Here is a 21,266-nt window from a genome sequence, read left to right on the forward strand (position 1 = left end):
GCCCCGCCCCATGCAATACTATTGGCTGGTGGGAACAATGTGTGGTGGTGTGTCTATGCAGCTGCCATCTCTGTAAGATCTAGTGCAGGTGCCCAGTGAATGCTGCCAGAGCCAGGAAACGGAAAGGGTTGGGGGCTACATAGGACCTTCGTGCAGACTTACAGACTCTGCTCCTCCTGTGGAACAGACGCCTTTGTTGCCAGGGGAGCAATCCAGGGGAGCTCTCAGAATCTGCCGCTGAAACTGGGTACTTGTCTCCCACAGCCAGAGGACCAACAAGAGCCAGAGGAAGAAACAAGGCTAACATATTGTCTGCTCACCCCAAGGCTGCTGTCCTGAGGTTGACTGCCTCCTATCCCGAAGAGAGAGGAGCTTGTGGGAAGCTGGTGCTGTCCCTGGGTAATCTGACTGTTCCTGTTCCCAGTGGGGACTAAGACAGCATCAGAGGCATGGCCTGGCAAGGTGACGGAAGGTAGACAACAGGGCCCTGGACCCCTCAGATGAATGCTGGCCTGTGGAAATACCAGCCGAGCCGAGAGGACTGAGAGAGATGAATACTGTCCACTGCAAACTTGGGGCCAGTACCAGCTCCAAGGACCAGTGGCCATCCTACCAAGAAGCTCGAGTCTTCTGTTAGATTGTCATGGGCCACCTCTTTGGAAAGTCCTGGATACTGAGGGCTCCCTGTGGGGTTGAGCTCAGTAGAGCAGTGGACACACCTTCAGTGGCTCTCTTGACATCACATCTCGTCTTGGCTGTAGATGGACAAATGGAAGGTTCCTTTGCAGGTATCAAGTCCTTCCTGTCCTGCTTCATCCCACGGGCCATGGAGGGAAGTAAGGACAGGTGTGCTCACACCAGTCCATGCTCTCTGCGTTGCCTGCCTGCGTTGGGGTTGTCAGGTGTGCCGTCTGTAGGCATGACTTAGCCTCATGATTGACCTGGATTCTCCAGCCTGAGACTGGAGAGATTCAAGCTGACACTCAGACTTCAAGGTCCACAGCAGGAGCCCCGCCCTGACACACTAGGCTCACTTCTGTCTTCAGTTGATTGTAACTGGGTTCAGCAGGCTGGATGACTTGTCCCAGACCACGGACTATAGTTGGGAGGCGTGGGGTCCTGGGCTACAGTTTGGGGTGTGTGTGTGTGTGTGTGTGTAATCATATGGTTGTGATACCATCAAGAGAGACAACCAGACACATAAGTTTCTAAAGTCATTTTAATGTATTTTTTTGATAATTTTTTGCCTCACCTACCAGATAAATCACCTAAATAAATAGATGATATAGTCTCTCACCAATATCAGTACAAAAATAAAACTGCGGTCTACACTTGCTGACCCTTCCCAGCACATACCCCCCAGGGGAAGGCCTATGCCCGATTCCTCCCAATACATTCAGGTAGTCTGAACAAAGCTCGTAGCTCATTCTGTGCAAAGGAAGCGGTCTTGTGCTGAGACCTGGTGGCCAGGTCGGGCCCGCCGTTTATAAAGCAAAGTCGACCCCACCTCACCGACACTGAGCTCCTCCCTCAGTGGGCAGGAGGCGAGAGGAGCTTGGCAATAAGATCACCGTCTTAACAGACGAGAACCACATGGCCTGGATGGGCTCAACTGTGGCACTGCAAGAGTCCACACCAGAGGCTGAGGCGTGTCTTCACCCCAACCCAGTGAGGGAGAACAACCCAATCTCTACATTCAGATGAGTGGAGCCAGGGAAAACACAGGCTGGTGGCCACCACTCATTGCTCTGTACTGGCCCTGTAAGGGGTTAGTGTATGTGGGTGGAGGAGGTCACTGTCCACTTGGGTAGCTTTGGGCTGGGAGAAGCCTGTGTAGCCACTCGAAGCCTTCAGCCATTCTCCCTAGGTGGCCAGTTTCCAGCAGTCCAGAGTGACATGGCCACCCTGAGGGATACCCAGCTTAGGCCATACTCTCCAGGAACTGGTGGGTTGCACAAAGGGCCCCGTGAGAGAAAAGGACACTGCCTACTGCTAAAGACAGAAGACAGCTGCCTGGAAAGCCTCCTGGAGCCTCAGGATGGAACTGTACAGGTATTTAGTCTCATGCCCCTAGGGATGGGGAGCATGACATCAACAGGATGCTGTCCCCCAGTATTGTGGGCCATCAAATCCAACAGCAAAGAAAAGCTTCAGCCACCCACCCTCACCTTCTCTCCAGGAGCTCAAGAACACCCAGCTTCTCCCCACTCCCAGGCTCCTGGAGGCCACTGACTAAGGCTCCTCCTGTCCCAGGCCCACCCAGAAACCCTCCAGATTCAGGTCACCCACAGAAGACTGCCCTCAATGGAAGCACTGAGATAGCCCTGGACAACTGAGAATTAAGGAGAGGGAGACCAGGGACTAGAGAAGGTAGAGGACAGAATCCCAGACAGACACAGGGTACAGGATCTTTGGTTTGGGAACGGGAGTGTCTAAAAGTAAGTCATCCTACCCTTGCTCATACAGACCCTGCTGGCGCCCTAAAGACACAGCAGAACTGGTAGCTGCTATGACCCCACCACATAGGTTCCTATGGTAGCAGGGCTGAGAGAGCAGTGTGCCCTCAACAAGGGAGGGGCCCTTCCCCTGGCAGGAAGGTGTCAGCCTATAGGGCACCTGTGCAAACTAGCAAACCGCCCCCCACCACCAGGACCACACACCTGACTCATATAACTCAATCCCCACGAGATGTGAGGGGTCGTCCTAAGCTGTGCCATTCAGGTTGGGTGGGGGTGGGGGTGACAGAGAAGATAAGGACTGCCCTGAGAAAGTGGTGGGACACCCCCTCCCTGACTGCCCACACACCAGGGGAGGGGAGAGGAAGGGGTGGGGCTGGAAAGTCACCTGAGTCAGAAAGAACGTGAACTCCTGTGGGAGGCAGGGTGGGCCAGGTGTCTGTGAGCCTGTGTGGAAGCTTCTGCACCTTGCACACCAAGCCCGGTCCTGACCGAGGCTCGGAGATTACATGCTGACAGCTGCAAACCAACAGAGACCGATCCTGTCATGTGACGTACATGCGAGGTGGAGCAAGGGTGCCACGGCAAGTTCGTTTGTGCTGTGAATGACGCCGTGTTCACCTGGTCAGTTTCTAAAGGTGTGCAAGGTCCACATGGACAGGTCTATAGACACAGGGCAGGTGTGAACACACACGCCGTGTGTGCACATTGGGGCGGCTGGATGTGCTCCAGCCATCTAGAGATTGTGCACAGGCCAATGTCGGGGAGACAGCACATTCAGAGGCTTGGTGAGCAGCCTCTTCCCTGGTCCGGCCCACTGTCCTGATCTTGTCCTTGGTAGCCAAGGCCAATCTCCATGTCCCACCACAAAGCTGGAGTGGAAAGTTCATAGTAAAGGAACAGGGAGGGACACCACCAGAAAGCTGGGGTGACTGCTTGAGGCAAGGTCTGGACCTCCTGGGCTCCTCCAACTCCAAGGATCAGCCTCTGAAAGATAATGACAGAGGAATACTGGGAAGGGTAGCCTGTCCCCATCTGCCCTGGAGATGAGACCCAAACAGCACTGGCCTTCCCACCCTTTCCCAGAGGCCTCTTTGTAAACAACCCTCATGAAGCAAGGGCAGGGTGGTGGGGTCTTCCCCATGTTTCTGCTTTTTTAAAAAAATAAAATATTTACCCTGCTCCCAGCCCCTCCTGTCTCTGGAATTCCTCACCCAAGCCCCAAGAAACACAGTTTAAGAGGGAAAGCCGCTGTTCACAGCTTCCCACTGCGGTCTCGGAAGAAGCCCTCGGCGGCTTGAGCCTCGCGGAAGGTGACTGTGACGGAGTTGGCGGTGATGTCAGTCACGGTAACTTCACTTGAGGGGAGCATGGGCGTCCAGGGAGGCGGCCCATTGGTCAGGTCTGCTTCTGCTGCGGCCATGGAACAAAGACACAGATGAGGCACAGGTTGGCACCAAATGGGCAGTCAGAAGTAAGTGGCAGCACGCAGCCCATCCCCCATCGCTTGAAGCTGGCTGCCTAGGAGGGCGCACATGCACCGGCCCAGCTAATAGTGGGATTGGGCAGGGGTCAGGACCAAATCAGTCCTGACTGCTCCACAGTTTCAGGCCTTGAGATCCCAGGATGACTGCCTTACCCTCCTCTTCAGGGGGCTGCTCCACAGGCTCCCAGTCTCCAGTGGCCTGCAGGACATCTGGCGCTGCTGATTCCTGCAGGGAGAGCTCCCGTCGATGGCTGTGACTCTCCAGGTGGGACCCGCATGGCGGGAACTTCTTGTGTGAGAGCCGCAGGTACTTGTGGGCCTTGTGTGGCTTGCGGAGCGGGAAAGGCAGGGTGGGCCCCAAGGGGCCCTTCTCCACCAGCTCAGCTGCCCCTGCCTTGACCACCCCCTTGGGGCTCCCGTTGCCGAGTGGGCACGCCAGAGAGAAGCAGAGCTTCTCCTTGCCCTTGGCTTTGTGGGAGCTCCGCAGGTCCATGCTGTACAGTCGCTGCAGGGGCAAGCCAGGGCGTGGCGGATCAGCCCGCCCCCCACTGCAGCACCTTTGCTCAGGTATTCCCCAGTATACCCAGCTTCATTTACATCTCTTCCACCTGCCCCTCCCCTGTCCATGGGCCAGGGACCACATTAGGTATTGCCTACCCTCAAACCCGCTGAGGTCAGCCATCCCTCTTGGACTCAAACCTGGGCCTTGTCTCCCCAGGGCTGAGGGTCAAGGCTGGGGGGGCTTACTCTTCCTTTGATCCACAGCAGAACGGCACCAAGTATACATTGAAAATCAACGCCAACAGGGTAGGGGCACAGCTCCGTGGCACAGCGTTTGCTTAGCAATTGCCTGGTCTTGGGTTCACTATCAAGTGCTATGCAAAACTAGATTTCTGAAGTAGACACATTATGGAGATTTTCTGCCTTTTAGGAGAGAATTTTGCTTCCCGGGGGGCCTTGAAAGCTCCTTGAAACAGTAGCTCTTTAAGGAGACTGTAGGCGTGAAGGGAGAGGCCCTGCAGGAGTCGGGGCAGCCCAGCCTGCACAAACAGCATCCCACCTGCTGCTTGCAGACAGGACATTCCTGGGCTCTGGAGCTACCCTCTGCTCACTCTAGGGGCCAGGTCTCTTCTGCCAGCTCAGCCCTGGTAAAGGAGAAGGAGAGGGCGCATTCACACACCTAAGGGCTGGAACTCTAGAATGGGGAGTCTGTCTTTCCAACTTTAGGTAAAAATTGTACAGATCCAAAAAAAAACAAAACAAAACAAAAAAAACCCTAGTGTCAGGAAGATCCCACATTACTCCAAATTTCCTGCCACATGCCACCAGAGGCCAAAGAGTTCCCAGGACAAGAGACCATCAAATGGGGCCACGAGATCACAAAGTGTCAAGGTGGCCCGAGGCAGTGGTGACACATGGCAGTCCCACACTCAATAATGCCTGTTGATCATCTGGCATGTAGCATGGGTCGCTGGCAGGAACAGAAAGCTGACACAGGGGACCTCAAGGCTCTCCCTGGGCCCAGCCCAGCCCTTACCCTACCCTGACAGCTCCAGATCACAGCTTGGTTCTACTTGCTGTAGGACCCCAGGTAAACCCCAAGCCTCAAGGAGACCTAAGTACCTCATCAAAGGCTGTGTCCAGCAACACCACCTTCTAGACTTTTCTGTGGAGTGTGACTTCAGGCGAAGACATATGGACAGTGTGGTTCCTCCCTTACTCTTTGACCACCCACTTGACTCAGAAACTCATGGACACACTGTGGGTCACCTACAGGGCAGGAGCTGTCAATCTTCAGCACTGCTTCACTGACCATGAGGAGCAACCAGGCAGCCAAGTTTCCTGTCCTAGCCCCAAGATGCCGTGACTGGATCTGAGACCAAGATCACTCCACAAGCAGCTGAGGCAGCACCACCTTGTGGATCCACCGAGGCCATGGGACACAACAGCAGTTCCCATTTTCAAGCTGCTGCATTGGAAGAGTTTGTCCCACAGCAGCAGAAGGCCTGACACATCTGCCCTGTTCTGATAAACAGACGGAACGTGTCTGCTTGTGATGTCCACTGTGTTCGTGTCTAGCAAAGGTCGCTTCCTTCCTAGGGCCTGTTTATGACAAACCTCACAGGTCATCCTCAAGACCAGCCATTCTGTCCAATAAGGAGAGTCCAAGAAAATCCAGCACCAGGAGAGGTTAAACATATAAGAACCAAAGATGGTCAAAAGTATAGGCGGGCCTTACAGAATCAAGAACACATACTCGTGTCCACTCCCTCCTCCCCCAACACACACATAGGTGAGAAAACACTCAAGGCCTGCACACAATCACTGAATTGTGTGGTGGCTTCCATACTCTTTTGGCTTCTTTGCCAAGACTTACGGCATCATGGGAATGGACAGAAACATTTGCAAGGCCCATATGGAAAAACAGCCTTCACTGCAGGTTCCTCTCCAGAGAGAACATGGCTGCCGCCCCAAGGTCATGCTCAGGCTGCCAAGGGTCTCCAGTTCTTGGAGTTTGCAATCCTACTCTGCCATGTTTCCTTAATACTAAGATCCTCAGATATTTTGTGTCTATAGAGTTTTGGAGGATCAAAAGAGGCTTACTCAGACATTTTAAGCTCTCACAGATTGGCCATATGTCTACCCTCAGGCCCACCGGAGTCCCCTACCCAGGCTGACTACCTTGGCTTCAGCTCCACACGAGGCCTTTACAAACTCCCTTCTATGGAACTGTATCCACTGCGTGTCTCACTCTACTGTACCCAGGGGCGCTGGGTAGGGCAAGAGAGTGGGCCCAAGGGCAGTGCACATGCAGGTGGTGGGGGCAAGGCAGGGTTGGGCAGGGTGAGGGGAGAAGGCTCAGAGGCAGTGGTTACCTGCAGCAGAAGCCGCTTGGGTTTCGGACCTCTCTTCCTATACCCTGATGCTCGGTCTTTCTCCTCCCTAGGAGTGCGAGGAAGGTGGCAGAAGAGAAAGAGATACTGGTGACATCTAAGAGGAGCAAGGTGTCTGCTTCACCCCCTCCTCCATCATGCGTTTGGGTTGGGGACATCATAGGCCACCCCACACCCCTCCCCACTACTCTGGGGGACATAACAGTGGGGTTGACATCCAATGTCTAGGGTCTGGGTTTCACTTTGAAATCATACAGCTCCTTGCTACACTAGGGCCAGCCATACAGGGCTCTGCTGTTCATGCTCAACTAGAGCGGGGAAGCCTGGAGACCCAGTCTGCCCTGAGCATCTGGGGCACTAATGGGTAGGTCAAGCTCCTTGGTGAGGGGAGCTCCGCCCAGCCGCCCTACTTGGGACTTACTGGAATCTGCAGAGAAAGGAAGGAAACTGTGTCGTCTAAGTACATAGGGAAAAACGCACCCCTCACAAAGCCAACCTCAGCCTGTATGACACAACTCAAGATCGTACCTGGCAATGCCAAGGTCACAGGACACTAGGTACTCTTACTCTGCCTGTCACAGTCCACCCCAACCGTGCCTCCTTCCTGTAGCCCACAAAACCTCAGGACACCAGAAAGAAGGTAGGGGTTGGGAGCTCGCTCAGTTTCTATAAGGGTTTGAGTGACCTTAGGCCCCCTCCCCACCTGGGCTCTCTATAAACGAGTCCTCCTCAAATGTCTTAAAGTGGCAGGAGCCAAGCAAACATCTCCCGAGACAAGGAATGAACACCTGGCCTTGACACTTCCTGTGCTTTCTCTGTCACAGTCAAAAGACAGTCCACACACCCGTATGGCATACGCCTATAGTTCCAGCACAGGGGAGGTAGAGGCAAGAGGTTTGCCACATGTGTAAGGCCAGTTGGGACCGCATAGTGAGACCTTGTCTTGGAAAACCAAGACCGTCTGTGAGAATTCTCTCGGGCTGGAGAGATGGCTCAGCCGTTAAAGGCTAGGCTCACAACCAAAAATATAAGAGAATCCTCTCAGTGACACAGCCCTAGTGGCTCAGCCTTCCTAACCGTGACCCTTTAATACAGTTCCCCATGTCGCAGAGAGCTCCAACCATAAATGTATCTTAGTTGCTACTTCATAACTGTCATTTTGTACTGTTTATGAATTGTAATATAAATAAATATCTATGTTTTTAGGTAAGCCCTGTGAAAGGGTTGTTTGACCCCCAGGTTGAGAACCGTTGCTTGTAAGAACTGAGAGAGCAGAAAGAAACCGTGGGACAGGACCACCACCATGACCTGACACCCTCTTGTGGCCTCCAGAGGCATTGCATGCAGTAGTACATACACATGCACTCAGGCATTCACACATACGCATAAAATAAATACTAAAAAGAACAACAGCCCTAGTCGGTGGTGGCAGCGGCGGCACATGCCTTTAATTCCAGCACTTGGAAGGCAGAAGCAGCATCTCTGTTAGTTCAAAGCTAGCCTGGTCTACACAGCGAGTTCCAGGACAGCCGGGGCTACACGGAGAGACTGTCTTGAAAAAAAAAAAAATAAACAAAACAAGGACAAAAAAGGACTAACGACGACACATCCTTTGATGTGCTTCCAGAAGTCTCTGGGGAGAAGCAGGTGTGTAGCAATGATGACCCACCCAGGTCACCTGACACAGGTGCTGTCTGCAAAGCTCTGGATAAGCCCCCAACTGCCCAGATGGGCTTCAGTCTCCTCATCTGTCCAAAGACACTTATTCCTGTGTCTGAAGATTCCCAGAAGGAGCCAAATAAAAACAGTTTGGAGAACTACACTTAGTAGCACACACCCTATGTCCAGCACGTAGGAGACATAGGAAAGTGTAGCAGTCACAATTCTGGGTGGGCCAGGGCTACAGGGCCATAGCAAGACTGTCTAAAAGCTGGCGTTAGGGGTGAGGGTGGGGAAACTGTTGAGATCGCTGCTCAGCTAGTAAAGGGGCTTCCTGACCCTGGGACCCACATGACAGAAGGAAGGAACCAATGCAAAGTGTCCTTTAACCCTCATGCGTGCACTGTGGTATGCCAACACACACATACACCCATGCACACAAAGAAATGGAATTTTAAAAATGGTGACATGTTGTGGCACACCTCATGGTCCTATGACCAAAGGGGCAGTGAGGCCTATGGGACGGTGGGGTCATGACTCTCATCAGGGGGCCGAGGAGGCCAGAAGTCAAGCCTTCCTCATATCCCTGGCCTGCCTGACAGCATCAGACTCCTTCTTTGACAGGGGAAGTCGTCGGATGCTGTCATTCCCACACGGGGCTCATCTGTCGGTGCTTCTGAATAAATCCTCAGCCTGGGACTAGGAGGCCATGGGAGGGCAGGCGCTGGCAGATAGGGAGACACCAAGCCCATAGGGACTGGTCCTAGGTGTTACTACCTTTCCTTGCCATGCACACCCCCAACCCACCCTGCCCTAAAGACTCTTGCCCGGGGCCAGGACCCTGGCAGGCTTCCTGAGAAGTCCTGGAGCTGGCCTCAGGCCAGGCCCAGAACAGGCAGGGCCCTTACTTCTCCTCGTAGGCCATGACAAGGCGAGGGTCCAGAATGTGCTCCTCTGGTTCCCATGTGCTGTATCTGCGGAAAAGAACAAAGGGTCAGAGCTGGGCCTGCCTAGCCCTTAGCCTAGGCCTCCGGGAGCTGCACAACATCACAACGCCTCATTCATGCCACACGCAATCACAACGGCTCTAGGAGACTCCCATTAGATCCCACATCCAACTGAGGCCTGAGGATGCCTCTCTTCCCCACCCAACAGCTCAGCAGAGGCTCTGGGGCTAGCTGATCTGGGTTCAAGTCCCAGTTCTGAGGGTAGCTGACTATGCAGTCCTGAGTTATGTGCCCAGCAGCTCTGGGTGTCCCTGCCCCTCTCTGTGAGGTGGGGACTAAAGGTCTCAGGGCTGCTCACAGTCGTGCCCGGCAGGGAGGAGGGCTTTTGCTGCTTGTGTTTTTATGGTGCTTAGCCTCAGCCCCCTCTCACCAGCATCTCCACCATCAAGCAAGGCCTGCAGCCCCTTCTCTCTGAGCCTGGCTCATGACAGGTGTCTGGCTGCCCTGGACCTCACTCTCTAGACCAGGCTGGCCTTCAATTCACAAGAGATCTGCCTGCCTCTGCCTGGAATGCTAGGATTAAAGGTGTGTGCCAACACTGCCCAGCTGTCGGGCACCTTAAAGAACAAAAATGGATACAAATTTAAAGCAATAGGAGGGAGAATTGTATCAATTACGGTTCCAAGTTTAAAATTGTAACTAAAAATGGGTGAATGGATGCCTGGGTCTGCTGCTCTAGACTTCCACGCAAACCAGAACTACACAGCGAGTCCCTGTCTCAACAACAACAACAACAACAACAACAACAACAACAAATAAATCACGGCCTCAACTGTACCACTCCCGGACATGTACTAAAAGACCACTCACTGAAGAGACCTTTGCACATCTGTGTCCTCTACTGCTCTATACATTGTGGCTGGGAACCGGAACCTGCCTAAATGTTCACAGGCAATGAGGAGACAATGAACTGTGGCACACAACACAGTGGAACGGACAGGAACAGACGGGAAGAAAAACAAGTGACAAAATTCACAGTAATATGGATGGGAGTGAACAATGTTGAACTAAATGAAGTGATCCAGGCTGGGAAAGACAGACAGACAGCACGTGCGTTCTCAGAGATGCAGCCTAGCTTCAGTTGCTTGGACCTGTGTTAATCTGCAGCATCTGTAGAGGTCAGGAAACTAACAGGTCCCATGAGACACAGGGGAAAAGACTCTGAAGGGGAGGGGAGGGGATGGCCAGGACACACGTGGCCTTAGAGTAGACCAGAATGCCAGAGGTGAAAGGCTTAAGTGGGGATGAGAGCAGGGAATGGGGTGAGGGGTCAGTCAAAACTATGAATGTATGAAAAGTCTTATGAAAAAATCCACTAATCAGAAAGGTAGTTTTCAAAAGGTAGAGGTTGGGAAGATGTCTCAAGCAACCAAGAGCACACGCTGTTCTTGCAGAGAGCAGGAGTTCAGTTCCAAGCACCAGGTCAGGTAGCTCACAGGTATCGGCTAGATCCAGAGGGTGCAGCGCCCTCTTCTGGTCTCCTAGGCACTGACACTCATGTGTACATAACCACATACATACAGATAAATAGTAATAAAAAATAATAATACATGTATCTTATTATTAATATTTATTATTTTATGTGCATTTGTGTTTTGCCTACATGTATGTCTGTGAAAGGTGCCAGATCCTCTGGAACTGAAGTTAGCTGCCATGTGGGTGCTGGGAATTGAACTCAGGACCTCTGGATGAGCAGCCAGTGCTCTTAATCATGCCTCCCACCCCAAATCATATTTTTTAAAAGGAGCTGAGGATTGGCTGTGTGGCTCAGGAGGTAAAGGTGGTTGCTGCCCAGTGTGACAATCTGACTTTGATCTCTGGTACCTGCTAAGCAGACAGAGAACCAAGTTATCCTTTAACTTCCACAGTGAGATACACGTGCACCTTCATACATGTACACACACACACACCTTTAATTCCAGGACTCAGGGGTAGAGGCAGGTGGATCTCTGAGTTTGAGGTCAGCCCAGATTATAGAGTGAGTTTCAGGACAGACAGGGTTACACAGAGAAACCTTGTCATGAAAATACAACAAACAACAAAAGAAAAAGGGGAAATGGGGTAAATATGGCCACATTTAAGGGCTGGAGAGATGGCTCAACAACTATAAGCACTTATGATCTTGCAGAGGACCCGAGTCCATTCCCAGCAACCACATGGTGGGTAACTCACTACCATCTATAACGTCACTGCCTTCCCCTGGCCTCTGAGGCACTCGGGTGGCACACACACATACATGCAAGCAAGAAGATTCATAACAAGTTGTAAAAATTCACGTCTTTTAAAAATGCATTATACATGGGCTAGACATGGCTCAAGAGTTAAGAGCACTGCCTGCTCTTCCAGAGGTCCTGAGCTCAATTCCCCACAACCACATGGTGGCTCACAACCATCTGTATTGGGATCCGACGCCCTCTTCTGGTGTCTGAAGACGGCGGCAGTGTACTCATTTAGAAAAATTTAAGACACCATTATCAGGGGCTGGAGAGATGGCTCAGAGGTTAAGAGCACTGTCTGCTCTTCCAGAGGTCCTGAGTTCAATTCCCAGCAACCACATGGTGGCTCACAACCACCTATAATCAGGTCTGGTGCCCTCTTCTGGCCTGCCAGGCACATACATGCAGGCAGAAAGCTGTATGATGTATATATACATAATAAATAAATGTTAAAAAAGACACCATTATCAGAAAAAATATATACATACATGAAACTATCAAAGAATAAAGTAAAATACGAACACATACATGAAGGCTAACATAAGGTATAAATTCATATATGAAATATAAAGACAGTACACATATGAAGTATGTCACACACACACACACACACACACACACACACACACACACACAGACTTGTTTTTTTTCAAGACAGGCTTTTCTCTGTGTAGCCCTGGCTATCCTGGAACTCACTCTATAGACCAAGCTAGCCTTAAACTCAGAAATCCACCTGTCGGGGCTGGGGATTTAGCTCAGTGGTAGACTGCTTGCCTAGAAAGCGCAAGGCCCTGGGTTCGGTCCTCGGCTCCAGAAAAAAAAGAAAAAAAGAAATCCACCTGTCCAGTGCTACACGAATCTTTTTGAACCCAAATAAAACCAGCCATGCTCTGCGAATCAGGCCAAGGTCCTCCTGGAAAAAGCAGATCACTGGGTGGGGTGGGAGGGCTCTGAGCAAGGAGAAAGGAGGCAGAGAGACACCCTAAGAGCTCTGGGACATTGGACCTGGGAGAGGGCAGGCCGCCCAGGCTCGGAACTCTTCCTTCCTCCCTCGTGGGATCTTGGGCTGCCTCTAGGCAGTCAGCAATAAACATCACCAGCCCAGCATACAAACTCTTCTCCTGGTCCAGCAGCCGTCCCCTAGCTGTCCCTAAGAGCCAGGTGTTTGTGGTTTCCTTTCTCAACTGGTACAATGTAAGGGCCACCGCCTCTCAGAGCCCCAGGCTCCAGGAAAGCTACTACTGAGCTGACTACCACCAGGACAGGTGAACTCATGCTTTCTGCTCACTCTCTCCTCACTACCTGCGCAGCCTCTCTGGCCTGCTCTCCCCACCTCCAGACACATTTCTTACTGTTGTTTCCTGGCAAGTCCCCACCCATCTCTACACCTCAGTTCATTCATCTAAACACAACTGACTCCACAGTCTGTCACACCAAGTGCACCAGGCTACCCTGCCTCCAATATACTTCACCAAGACAGGTACCTAAATAACCACTCCAGTTTAGAGATGAAAAAAGAGGCACAGAGGTTAAGCAACTTGCACAAGGTCACCTCCTGGGCTAGGATCACTCCCTAGATTTAGAGTCTTTAAGCCCTGAAAGCTGTGAAACCACAGAAAAGGGGGGCTAGGGTACTAGAACCAAGTCCCCTGGCAGAGAAAGGAAGCAGCAGGATGGAAGGAGGTGAGAGGATCATCAGCTCCTGAGGCAAAGTGAAACTGCATGGTCTTGGAAAGGTCCAAAACTTGATGCAAAAGGCCTCTGCAAATATCTGACGTACGGAGAGCACTGCGCTTGCGCACTCAAACAGAGGGTGGGAGCCCAGATCACTGGAAGCCTATCTGGGCGGAGCACGCCTGCCTGCTGGAGATAAACATGGCCACGTGACTGTTGCCCCGCCCCCCCACTGCCCCAGCCCGGTAAACAAGCTCTACTACTGCACCCGACCGGCTATGCAGTACCCGCGAGCTGGAGTCAGGCGATTGGGGTGGGTCGCAACACCCCAGCAAGACAGGTCACTGGGTCCTAGCCGGCCGTTGCAGGATGGGGGAGGGGGCTGCCGTGATGTATACAGAAACCGGGCAAGCTGGGGCCTCGCGGAGCAAGGCCAGCGGCAGCAACATGACTCCCGTTTCAACCGCCCCAACTGCTGGCCCTGATTCTAGAGCGAGCCTCCCTGCAATCCCTTCGCTTTGGGTTGTGGAGAAGATTCGATGTGTTAAGCTGGGACTACCATACTTGAGTGTGGCATGGCTACCAGGGCTAAATCAGGCTTCTAGGCCTGGAGAGGAAGCACTGTGCTCTCTGTACCTGGCTGCCTATACCTGGGTGCATTAGTGACTCCTAGCGGCCTTCATTTAAATATGAGGAAATGGATGAAAAGTTAGGGCTTTGCCTTGGGTCATAGCTTGTCAATCATAACCAAAGTTCATAAGGAAGCATGATAATCTGGTATCAGAAAAGCTAACATCAAGACACACTAGGGCCCCTTTGGTGGCGCTGGCCGTTTATCCCAGGGGGTAGGTCAGAATCTCATTTGAGTTTCTGTACCCCATCTGAAAAGTGGTGACCCCCTGGCTCATGCCAGGGGTCTCCCATTGGCAGCTTGGTAACTGATGTAGTTACTCAAGCTCCAATGAGCAGTCATTCTGAAAAGCTGGAGCTATGTGTATGCATGATAAGAACGAGATGGGGGAGCAGCAGGGTGCTGGGCAGGAAGAGGCAAAAATGGAAGATTCAAGGGTCTCTGAGGCAAACAGAGCCCCTGTAGTTAACACCCTCTGCCTAATGTCCCACGAGTACCCCTCTACCACATTCTCTTAGGAAGGGGAGGCTGTTGTTGCCTTTTGCGGAGGAGAAAATGGGCAGGAACAAGATGGCTCTTGCAGTGGCCAGGGAAGGGAACCTTCCTGTCACTAGAACTTCCTCAACTAGCCATGAGGAGAGTCGCTACAACACTCTCACCCTGGCCCAAGACTAGGCTAGACAACACCCACTCCCCACACTCTCTCAGCCTCAGGTCCAAGTCAGTTCTGAAAACCAGCTTATCAGAGGCCCTGGCCTTATCCCCCAAGCTCAACCTCTCTATGTGAGGTGGGGCTGCCTGGCGGTTGTTGGACCTGCCTCACAGGCCTCTTGGACATTGTGCTGTGGGTGCTGGGGGGTGGGTTGGCAGTTATGTTCCTGTAATGATCTCTCTCTCTGAGCCTCAGTTTCTCCCTCTGAAAAGACAGTGTTTTTCTAAGGGCAACAGGGTTTATGGGCCCTCACTGTACTCTCAGCCCAACGCACAGAGAAATTGGTTCTAGGAGAGGCTTTGGGGGTTCAGTATTTAAAGATCAGCAAATAAAGGCGGAGAACTTGCCCAAGGGCTCACAGGTAGGCATGGGGCAGCCAGGCCTTAAGTTCTGCAGCAAAGTAGGGAGAAGGTATCATTCTCAGATGATCTAGTCAAATGGCTCTGAGCAGAACCAGGAGAGCTGTCAAGGTGCTAACTCCCCTTCTCCTCAGGGAAGCTGTTGATACAGTCAGTTAGGGTAGCACAGCTGAGCCCTGTTGAGGACACTGACCACTACTGCCCAATGGAGGGGCATTTGGGAATGGAAGATGGGGTAGAGGGAAAGGTAGACAATGTGTGATGTGCACAGCAGTCATCGGGTACAGCACCTAGAGGCCTGAGGCCCACCTTTCTTGGCTAAGCAGCCTGGGAGAGAAGTGAAAGCCTGGGCCGCCGAACCCCCTTTATGGAGGGGAAAGTTGCACTTGAGGGCTGGCTTCCCCTCTTCCCATCATCCCTCTGTGATATCTCAGGACCCAATTACAGGTCAGCCCTCTACCTCCACCCCTCACCCCCCCCCCCCACTCTCCCATAGGAGAAGAAAAGTCCAGTCCAGAGGTTGTCAGAGCCATCGGGAAAGCAGAGAGGTTTTCCCGGCGGCAGAGCAGGTCATTCACAAGCCAACAGAGAGGTCCTATATCTTGCTTGTTCTCACCAGCACCAAGTCTGTGCTGCGAGGGACTGGTGAAAAGGTTCTTGATTAGGCTTCAGCACCAGAGGCCCACAGGCTGTGCTAGGTGTCAAAGCTAGCTCTCTACCCCACAGCCTTAGGAAAGAACACTAGGGATTCCAAGAAACCTGGAAATGACCAGGCTTCGCTCTGCCTCCCCTCGCTGTGCAACCCAAGGAAAGTTGCCTATTGTCTCCAACTCTGTTTCCTCACCTGAAAAGCTCTGACTCACAGCTACTTAAAAAAGAATGCCTGGTAACTTGTTCTATAGGCAAGGGAGTAGCTTGCAGATCCAAGATGACCCAGGATCTGCCTCTCCCTACACTGAATGCAGTAAGGACTGGGGAGCCACTGCCCAAGGTTCCCCTCTCACCTAGCACTGTACCTGTCCCACATGGGGACCTCTTCACCTGGCCAGCAGCCATTTTGGAAGCCAAGATGCTGGGGCCTTAACTTCATGGCCAGCAGGGGGGCAGGATGCAGGGACAAGCAGGACACACCTTACCAGAGGGGAATTAAGGCCTAGAAAAGCTGATGATTTAGCAATGCTTGCTACAAAAGCAACAGGACCTAAAGCCAGCTTGTTAAGAGGACAACAGGGGCTGGGGATTTAGCTCAGTGGTAGAGCGCTTACCTAGGAAGCGCAAGGCCCTGGGTTCGGTCCCCAGCTCCGGGAAAAAAAAAAAAAAAAAGAGGACAACAGACGGGGGACACACAAAGGAGTCTTACTTGGGGGGCCATCCTTTCCACTTCACCAGATATTCAACTTTGCCCTGTGAAAAGAACAGAGGAGACAGGGTGAGACCCACACACTCTACAACCACCTGCAGGACCTTCTGCAACAATACAGTATCACCAACCTGTGAGCCTCAAGACTGTCAACCTGGAGTCAACGCCCCCCGAACTCGGGCTACTACTCGACATCCCCACAGACCTCCTTGCTGTCCCATGGGAGTGTATCTGGTCCCAGACATCCCTGGAATCCCAAGATAGGGGTTCATGTCACAGAGGGAAACAGGCCATGTGGGAACGTGCATGCAGAATGCGGCTCACACCGTGGCTTAAGTCCCATGCCAAGACCATGATTCCTCACTTTCAAAAACGAAGCCTCAGGTACAGGTTGCCTAGCAGGACCCCATCAAAAGGCGGCAGGCCCTCCACTTGTTAGGAACTGGAGTCTCAAAGGAAAAGGGTCTTTAAATGTCCAGTCCAGCACCGTGCACTGGATGAAACATCAACATAGGAGAACTTTGAGTACCTCATCTCTGATTACCTTGCTGAAGGTTCCCTCCCTAGCACCACACAGTGGACAGCTCTCTATGAGAAGCACCTGGTCTGCCTAAGGCGTCCGACTTTACACATTCATCCTTCGTTCATGCTCCACCCTATTCCTCCAGCTCTGAGAGCGAAAAGGGAGCCCTGGGCTTCAGAGTATCTAGAATACACTGCAACCCCGGCAGGGATTCGGGAGTGCTGACTGAAGGAAGGAGTTCCCTGTTTGACCTACCCCGTGCCCTGCTGGAATAGACATGTCTATACCGGCTTCTGTCTAGTACCATGGAAAGGCAAGGAAAGAAAGCAGCCCTAACCAACAGATAAGCCACCTACCTTGGGTCCAAACCCCTGCTGAGGATGCTACAGCAGGTGCCCCCCTACCTGCACTTCCGTCAAATGAAAAAGGAGCCTCCCAAAGAGATGCGGGGAGAAAAGGAAAGGGGATCCTTCTGTAGATCCAGGACATAACTCTTTTCGTTCACTCTGGGATGAGCCCCTTAGCAAGCACGTGCACAAAAATCGTAGACTTGAGGTCTGGACCGGAAACTGCAGGCTGAGGTATGTGGTCCTGAGCGCGGCAAAACCGCCTCCTTAAATCTCAGGGTGTGTGTGTGTGTGTGTGTGTGTGTGTGTAAGGCCTTGGCAGAGGTGGGAGGAGCTTCGAGGATGCCCCAACAACAGTGGCCCAGGCTTCGGAGCAGCACCCGGCTGGAAGGTTGGGGGAGGGGAGGAATGGGAGAAGAGAAGAAAGGTGTGCCCTGGGGGGTTGGGATCGGGAAGGTCAAAGTCCAACGCGAAAACTTCAGAGGCCACAGGAGACTTTCCCAAAGGTCTGCTGCCAACTTCAAAGGACTTGGTACTAAATATCCAGAGAGCCGAGTTCGAGACTCACTTTGACTCTAACGCACGGGCAAGTTGCTTCTTCAACTTGAGCTTTAGTCTCCTCGGAAGTGAGCGTAAAGGGGACGGGACAGAATGGAGTTCAGGATCTCTAGTCCCATCCTCATCTCCATCCCAGGTGGCCTCGGATGCACCGGCATCTGAGGGCAACAACTTTAACTCTACTGGCCCTACACAGTGGCGGGGAAAGTGGGGAACAGGATGTGGAGACCGGCCAGGCAGCCCAGGGTTCCTAGGTGAACCCCGCACCACTTTCTGCTCTGCCCAACCTGGAGTGGGCGGTGCTGGGGAGCGGGAGGCGACCTCGCCCCGTCCCGGGAGCCGCCCCCGAGCAGCCTCACCTTCCGCACGCGCTTCTTCCGGATGCTCTCCACCGCAAACACCTGCTCGCCTATGGCTGACAGCTCCATGCGGGGCGGCGGGCGAGTGGGCCCCGGACCGGACCGGGCCGGGCCGGGGGTGGAGCTGCGGGGCCGCGGCTGCTGCGCGCGATGCTCGGGACGGCGGGGACCCCGTCAGGCTCGTCCGGGCGCGCACGCGCACGCGCGCACACCTTCTAGTGCTCCCTCACGCCGCCGACGTTCCATTTTTGAACCTGCGCAACGTTTTCCCCAGCGCCAGAGAGCGGGTGCGCGCGCGCGCGCGCGTGCTTCTGAGAGCGCCCAGAGGGTCAGCTCCGCCCCCTCGCTGCCGGAGCCACGCCCCTCTCCTTAACCCCGCCTGCTGGCCAAATTGGGCAGCTGGCAGCAGGTCTGATGCTTCTAGCTTATTTGGGTCTTAGGGTCTAAATGGAGTTGTCTTCTGGACTGGACGCGATCAGTCTCCCCAAGTCTCCCTAATGACTAGGACGGTCGGAACTGATGTGGTCCTGAAGTCGAAAGTAGCAGGCCTGTAATCTCAGCGTTTGGGCAGCTGAGGCAGGAGGATCAAGGCCAGCCTTAGCTATGTAAGACCCTGTCTCAAATAAATACATTGGAATAAGGATTGAAGAGATGGCGCTGCGTTTAAGAGAACTTCTGTTCTGTTAGAGGACCTGGGTTGGTTCCCAACTCACACATTATATATAGTTCACAACCTGGTTCCATGGAATTCCATACTATCCTCTGATACACTCGGTATGCACAATATGCACATACATACATGCAGGCGAGCAACCATTCATCCACGTAAAACATTCAAGAATAAAACAAAACCTTAAAGTTGGAGATAGTACCTCACGCCTTTAATTTCAGCACTCGGGAGGCAAAGCCAGGCGTATCACTATGAGTTCGAGGTCACCTTGGTCTACACAGTGAATTCCAGGGCAGCCAGAAGAACTATGTAGAGATCCTGTCTTAAATAATAAATCTTCTTAAAAATGAAACAAAATGAAAATTGAAAAAAAAAAAAAAACAACCCGTTGTAGGGCCGTATTGCGCAGATAGGAAATAGTCACAGAGTAAAAAAGGTCATTTGTTTCCTTCCATACAAAGGAGACCAGGCAGGGCCGAGACCGTAGCGCGGCAGGAGGGACAGACGCCACAGGTTTTCCACCAGGAGTGCGTAGTCTAGGCAGGCCCGAACAGGTGCCTCTGCGTCCACCGTTCCATGCTTCCACCCATCAACCGGAGCCAGTCTTAGCGGGCGATGCCAAAACGCACGGGTCACACAATCGAGCGCGCTACCCAGAGGCCCCAGGCTAGGCGCAGGTGGAGACCGGCTTGGCCCGCAGCAGATCCCGCCACAGCCTGGACTTCGATGGTTTTCCGCCGCGCCCTTTGGTTTGCTGCACCTTTGCCGGAACTAAGTGTGGAAGGAACGAAGAATTCCTCCCTCCGGACCCAGCACTAAGCCTTTTCAGTTTTCGGCACCCTGGAGGGCAGGTCCGACTCGCCCTTCCCCGCCTCCCTCCCATTTCCTCCTCATTCCTGCGGCTCTGACCTCCTGGATGGTTCTGACCTCCTGGAGGTGACTCAGGTCTTCCCCTTCAACATCACCACCCCCACTGCCTGGATTCTTAGCAACAACCCTCTCCCCAACCAGGCCCTGTGACCCAGTGCGCTTTCTACTACCAGAGCGGACCGAGTCACCCAGTGCACAGAAACATTCCGGGGTTCCCTACTCCTAGAATAAACTCTTAAAACACCTATGGCTGGCGAAGAGAAAAGAAGAGAGAATAGCGCATGGACATCAAGCAAAGGAAGAAGGCAGGGGCTGTGTCCTGTCCCGAGAGAGAATTACCATCATCCGAGAACTGTACATTCCGTGGAAATATCTACTAAGAACAAAGGTACAATGAAGACATTTGCGAATACAGACACTAGAAATTTCCCTATCCCTGAGGGGAATTCCAACCCAAGAACAGGGTAAGGGGGGCGCGGGGAGGGGGCAGGCGGCCGACAGAGAGGTCTGAGGTCTGATGCAATGAGGAAGAGACAATGAAAACACTGAGGGCGAAAATAGCAGAAACCGCGTTTCCCAGAGAAAAACAGACGGGAAATTAACAAGAGGCACGGTAACTGGGGCGAGCGGAGTTCAAGAGCGCTAATATCCTTACACACCCCGGAGCAAAAAAAAAAAAAAAAAAAAAAAAAAAGCAAGAAAAATAAATCAGATAAGTTAAGAATACAAGTTGCCAAGGTTCGAGTAAACACCAAAAGAAGGCAAACTCAGAGGTCGGTGCGGTGCACCAGCGTGGAGGAAAAACACCGAGAAAAGCAACCAAGCAAGAAAAGAGAAAAATGAGCACAGACGATTTAAGTTCAAATGTCCTGTGATTCAGTAAACGTAGGGAACTAATACTAGGGCCAGTTTAAAAAAAAAAAATCAGACTGCATGACATTCCCCAACGGATGCAGTTTGCAGAGATGTTTGAAAAGGAGGGACTGTAAACGCATGGAGGGCAAACAAGAGGGGAAGAAGCTAGCAGAGCTATTTAAATATGAGGGTGAAAAGCATCGCAAAGACAAAGGAAGCCCCTTCTACTAAAGGGCCCACTTTACCAGGAGAATGGTTTCTAATTGGCATGCAAAACACCACAGCTGAAGGGGTGGGGGAAAGGAAGACACCAAAAAAAAAAAAAAAGAAAAAAAGAAAAAGAAAAAAGAAACTGGAATCCACAAATTAGAATGAGAGGTTTTCTGTCTTGTCTTTGTTTTTTTCCGTGTCAGGCTTTCTCTGTGTAGCCCTGGTTGTCCTGGAACTTACTCTGTGGACCAGGCTGGTCTCAAACTTCACAGAGTCTGCCAGCCTCCGCCTCCAGAGTGCTGGGATTTTTATTTTACTTATTTAGGAAAGTCATAACAGTTTTGACAACCCTCCTGGGGAGGGAGGGAATAACCACGAAAAAAAGAGACAAGATGCAACCAGCTGACACCAGCGGTAAGA

The 21,266-nt window shown here is 52.4% G+C and overlaps 1 protein-coding gene and 1 long non-coding RNA gene across 10 annotated transcripts; one reads left to right on the plus strand and one right to left on the minus strand.

Moving 5' to 3' along the window:
* Nucleotides 1–1,201: 1,201 nt before the first annotated feature.
* Cbx7 (chromobox 7) lies at nucleotides 1,202–18,888 on the minus strand. Of its 9 annotated transcripts, XM_006242021.5 has the most exons (7): nucleotides 18,242–18,888; nucleotides 16,455–16,498; nucleotides 9,404–9,469; nucleotides 6,819–6,885; nucleotides 4,096–4,447; nucleotides 3,671–3,869; nucleotides 3,305–3,443 (listed from the first exon to the last, which is right to left on the minus strand). In XM_006242021.5, exons 1-6 carry the CDS (start codon nucleotides 18,308–18,310, stop codon nucleotides 3,712–3,714), a joined length of 756 nt encoding a protein of 251 aa, XP_006242083.1. In that variant the 5' UTR covers nucleotides 18,311–18,888; the 3' UTR covers nucleotides 3,305–3,443; nucleotides 3,671–3,711. The 9 variants fall into 9 exon arrangements, with proteins under 9 accessions (XP_038935520.1, XP_038935519.1, XP_006242084.1 ...); XM_039079592.2 differs by having other exon boundaries at nucleotides 1,202–3,866; nucleotides 4,096–4,168; XM_039079591.2 differs by having other exon boundaries at nucleotides 1,202–3,869; nucleotides 4,096–4,270.
* On the plus strand, nucleotides 4,110–8,246 carry LOC120093692 (uncharacterized). Its single transcript, XR_005487265.2, has 3 exons — nucleotides 4,110–4,249; nucleotides 6,890–6,947; nucleotides 8,043–8,246. It is a non-coding gene; the product is annotated as an uncharacterized LOC120093692 (long non-coding RNA).
* Nucleotides 18,889–21,266: the final 2,378 nt, after the last annotated feature.

This window comes from Rattus norvegicus, chromosome 7 (genome assembly GCF_036323735.1).
Source record: "Rattus norvegicus strain BN/NHsdMcwi chromosome 7, GRCr8, whole genome shotgun sequence".
Lineage (NCBI taxonomy): Eukaryota > Metazoa > Chordata > Mammalia > Rodentia > Muridae > Rattus > Rattus norvegicus.

Excerpts from the sequence above, each read along its gene's own strand:
- Cbx7 (XM_006242020.5), bottom strand. The coding sequence starts at position 18,310 with ATGGAGCTGTCAGCCATAGGCGAGCAGGTGTTTGCGGTGGAGAGCATC. Across the intron at positions 16,499-18,241 it reads GGAAGAAGCGCGTGCGGAAG|GGCAAAGTTGAATATCTGGT; the intron begins GTGAGGCTGCTC and ends TTCTTTTCACAG. Across the intron at positions 4,448-6,818 it reads CCAAGCGGCTTCTGCTGCAG|CGACTGTACAGCATGGACCT; the intron begins GTAACCACTGCC and ends TTGCCCCTGCAG.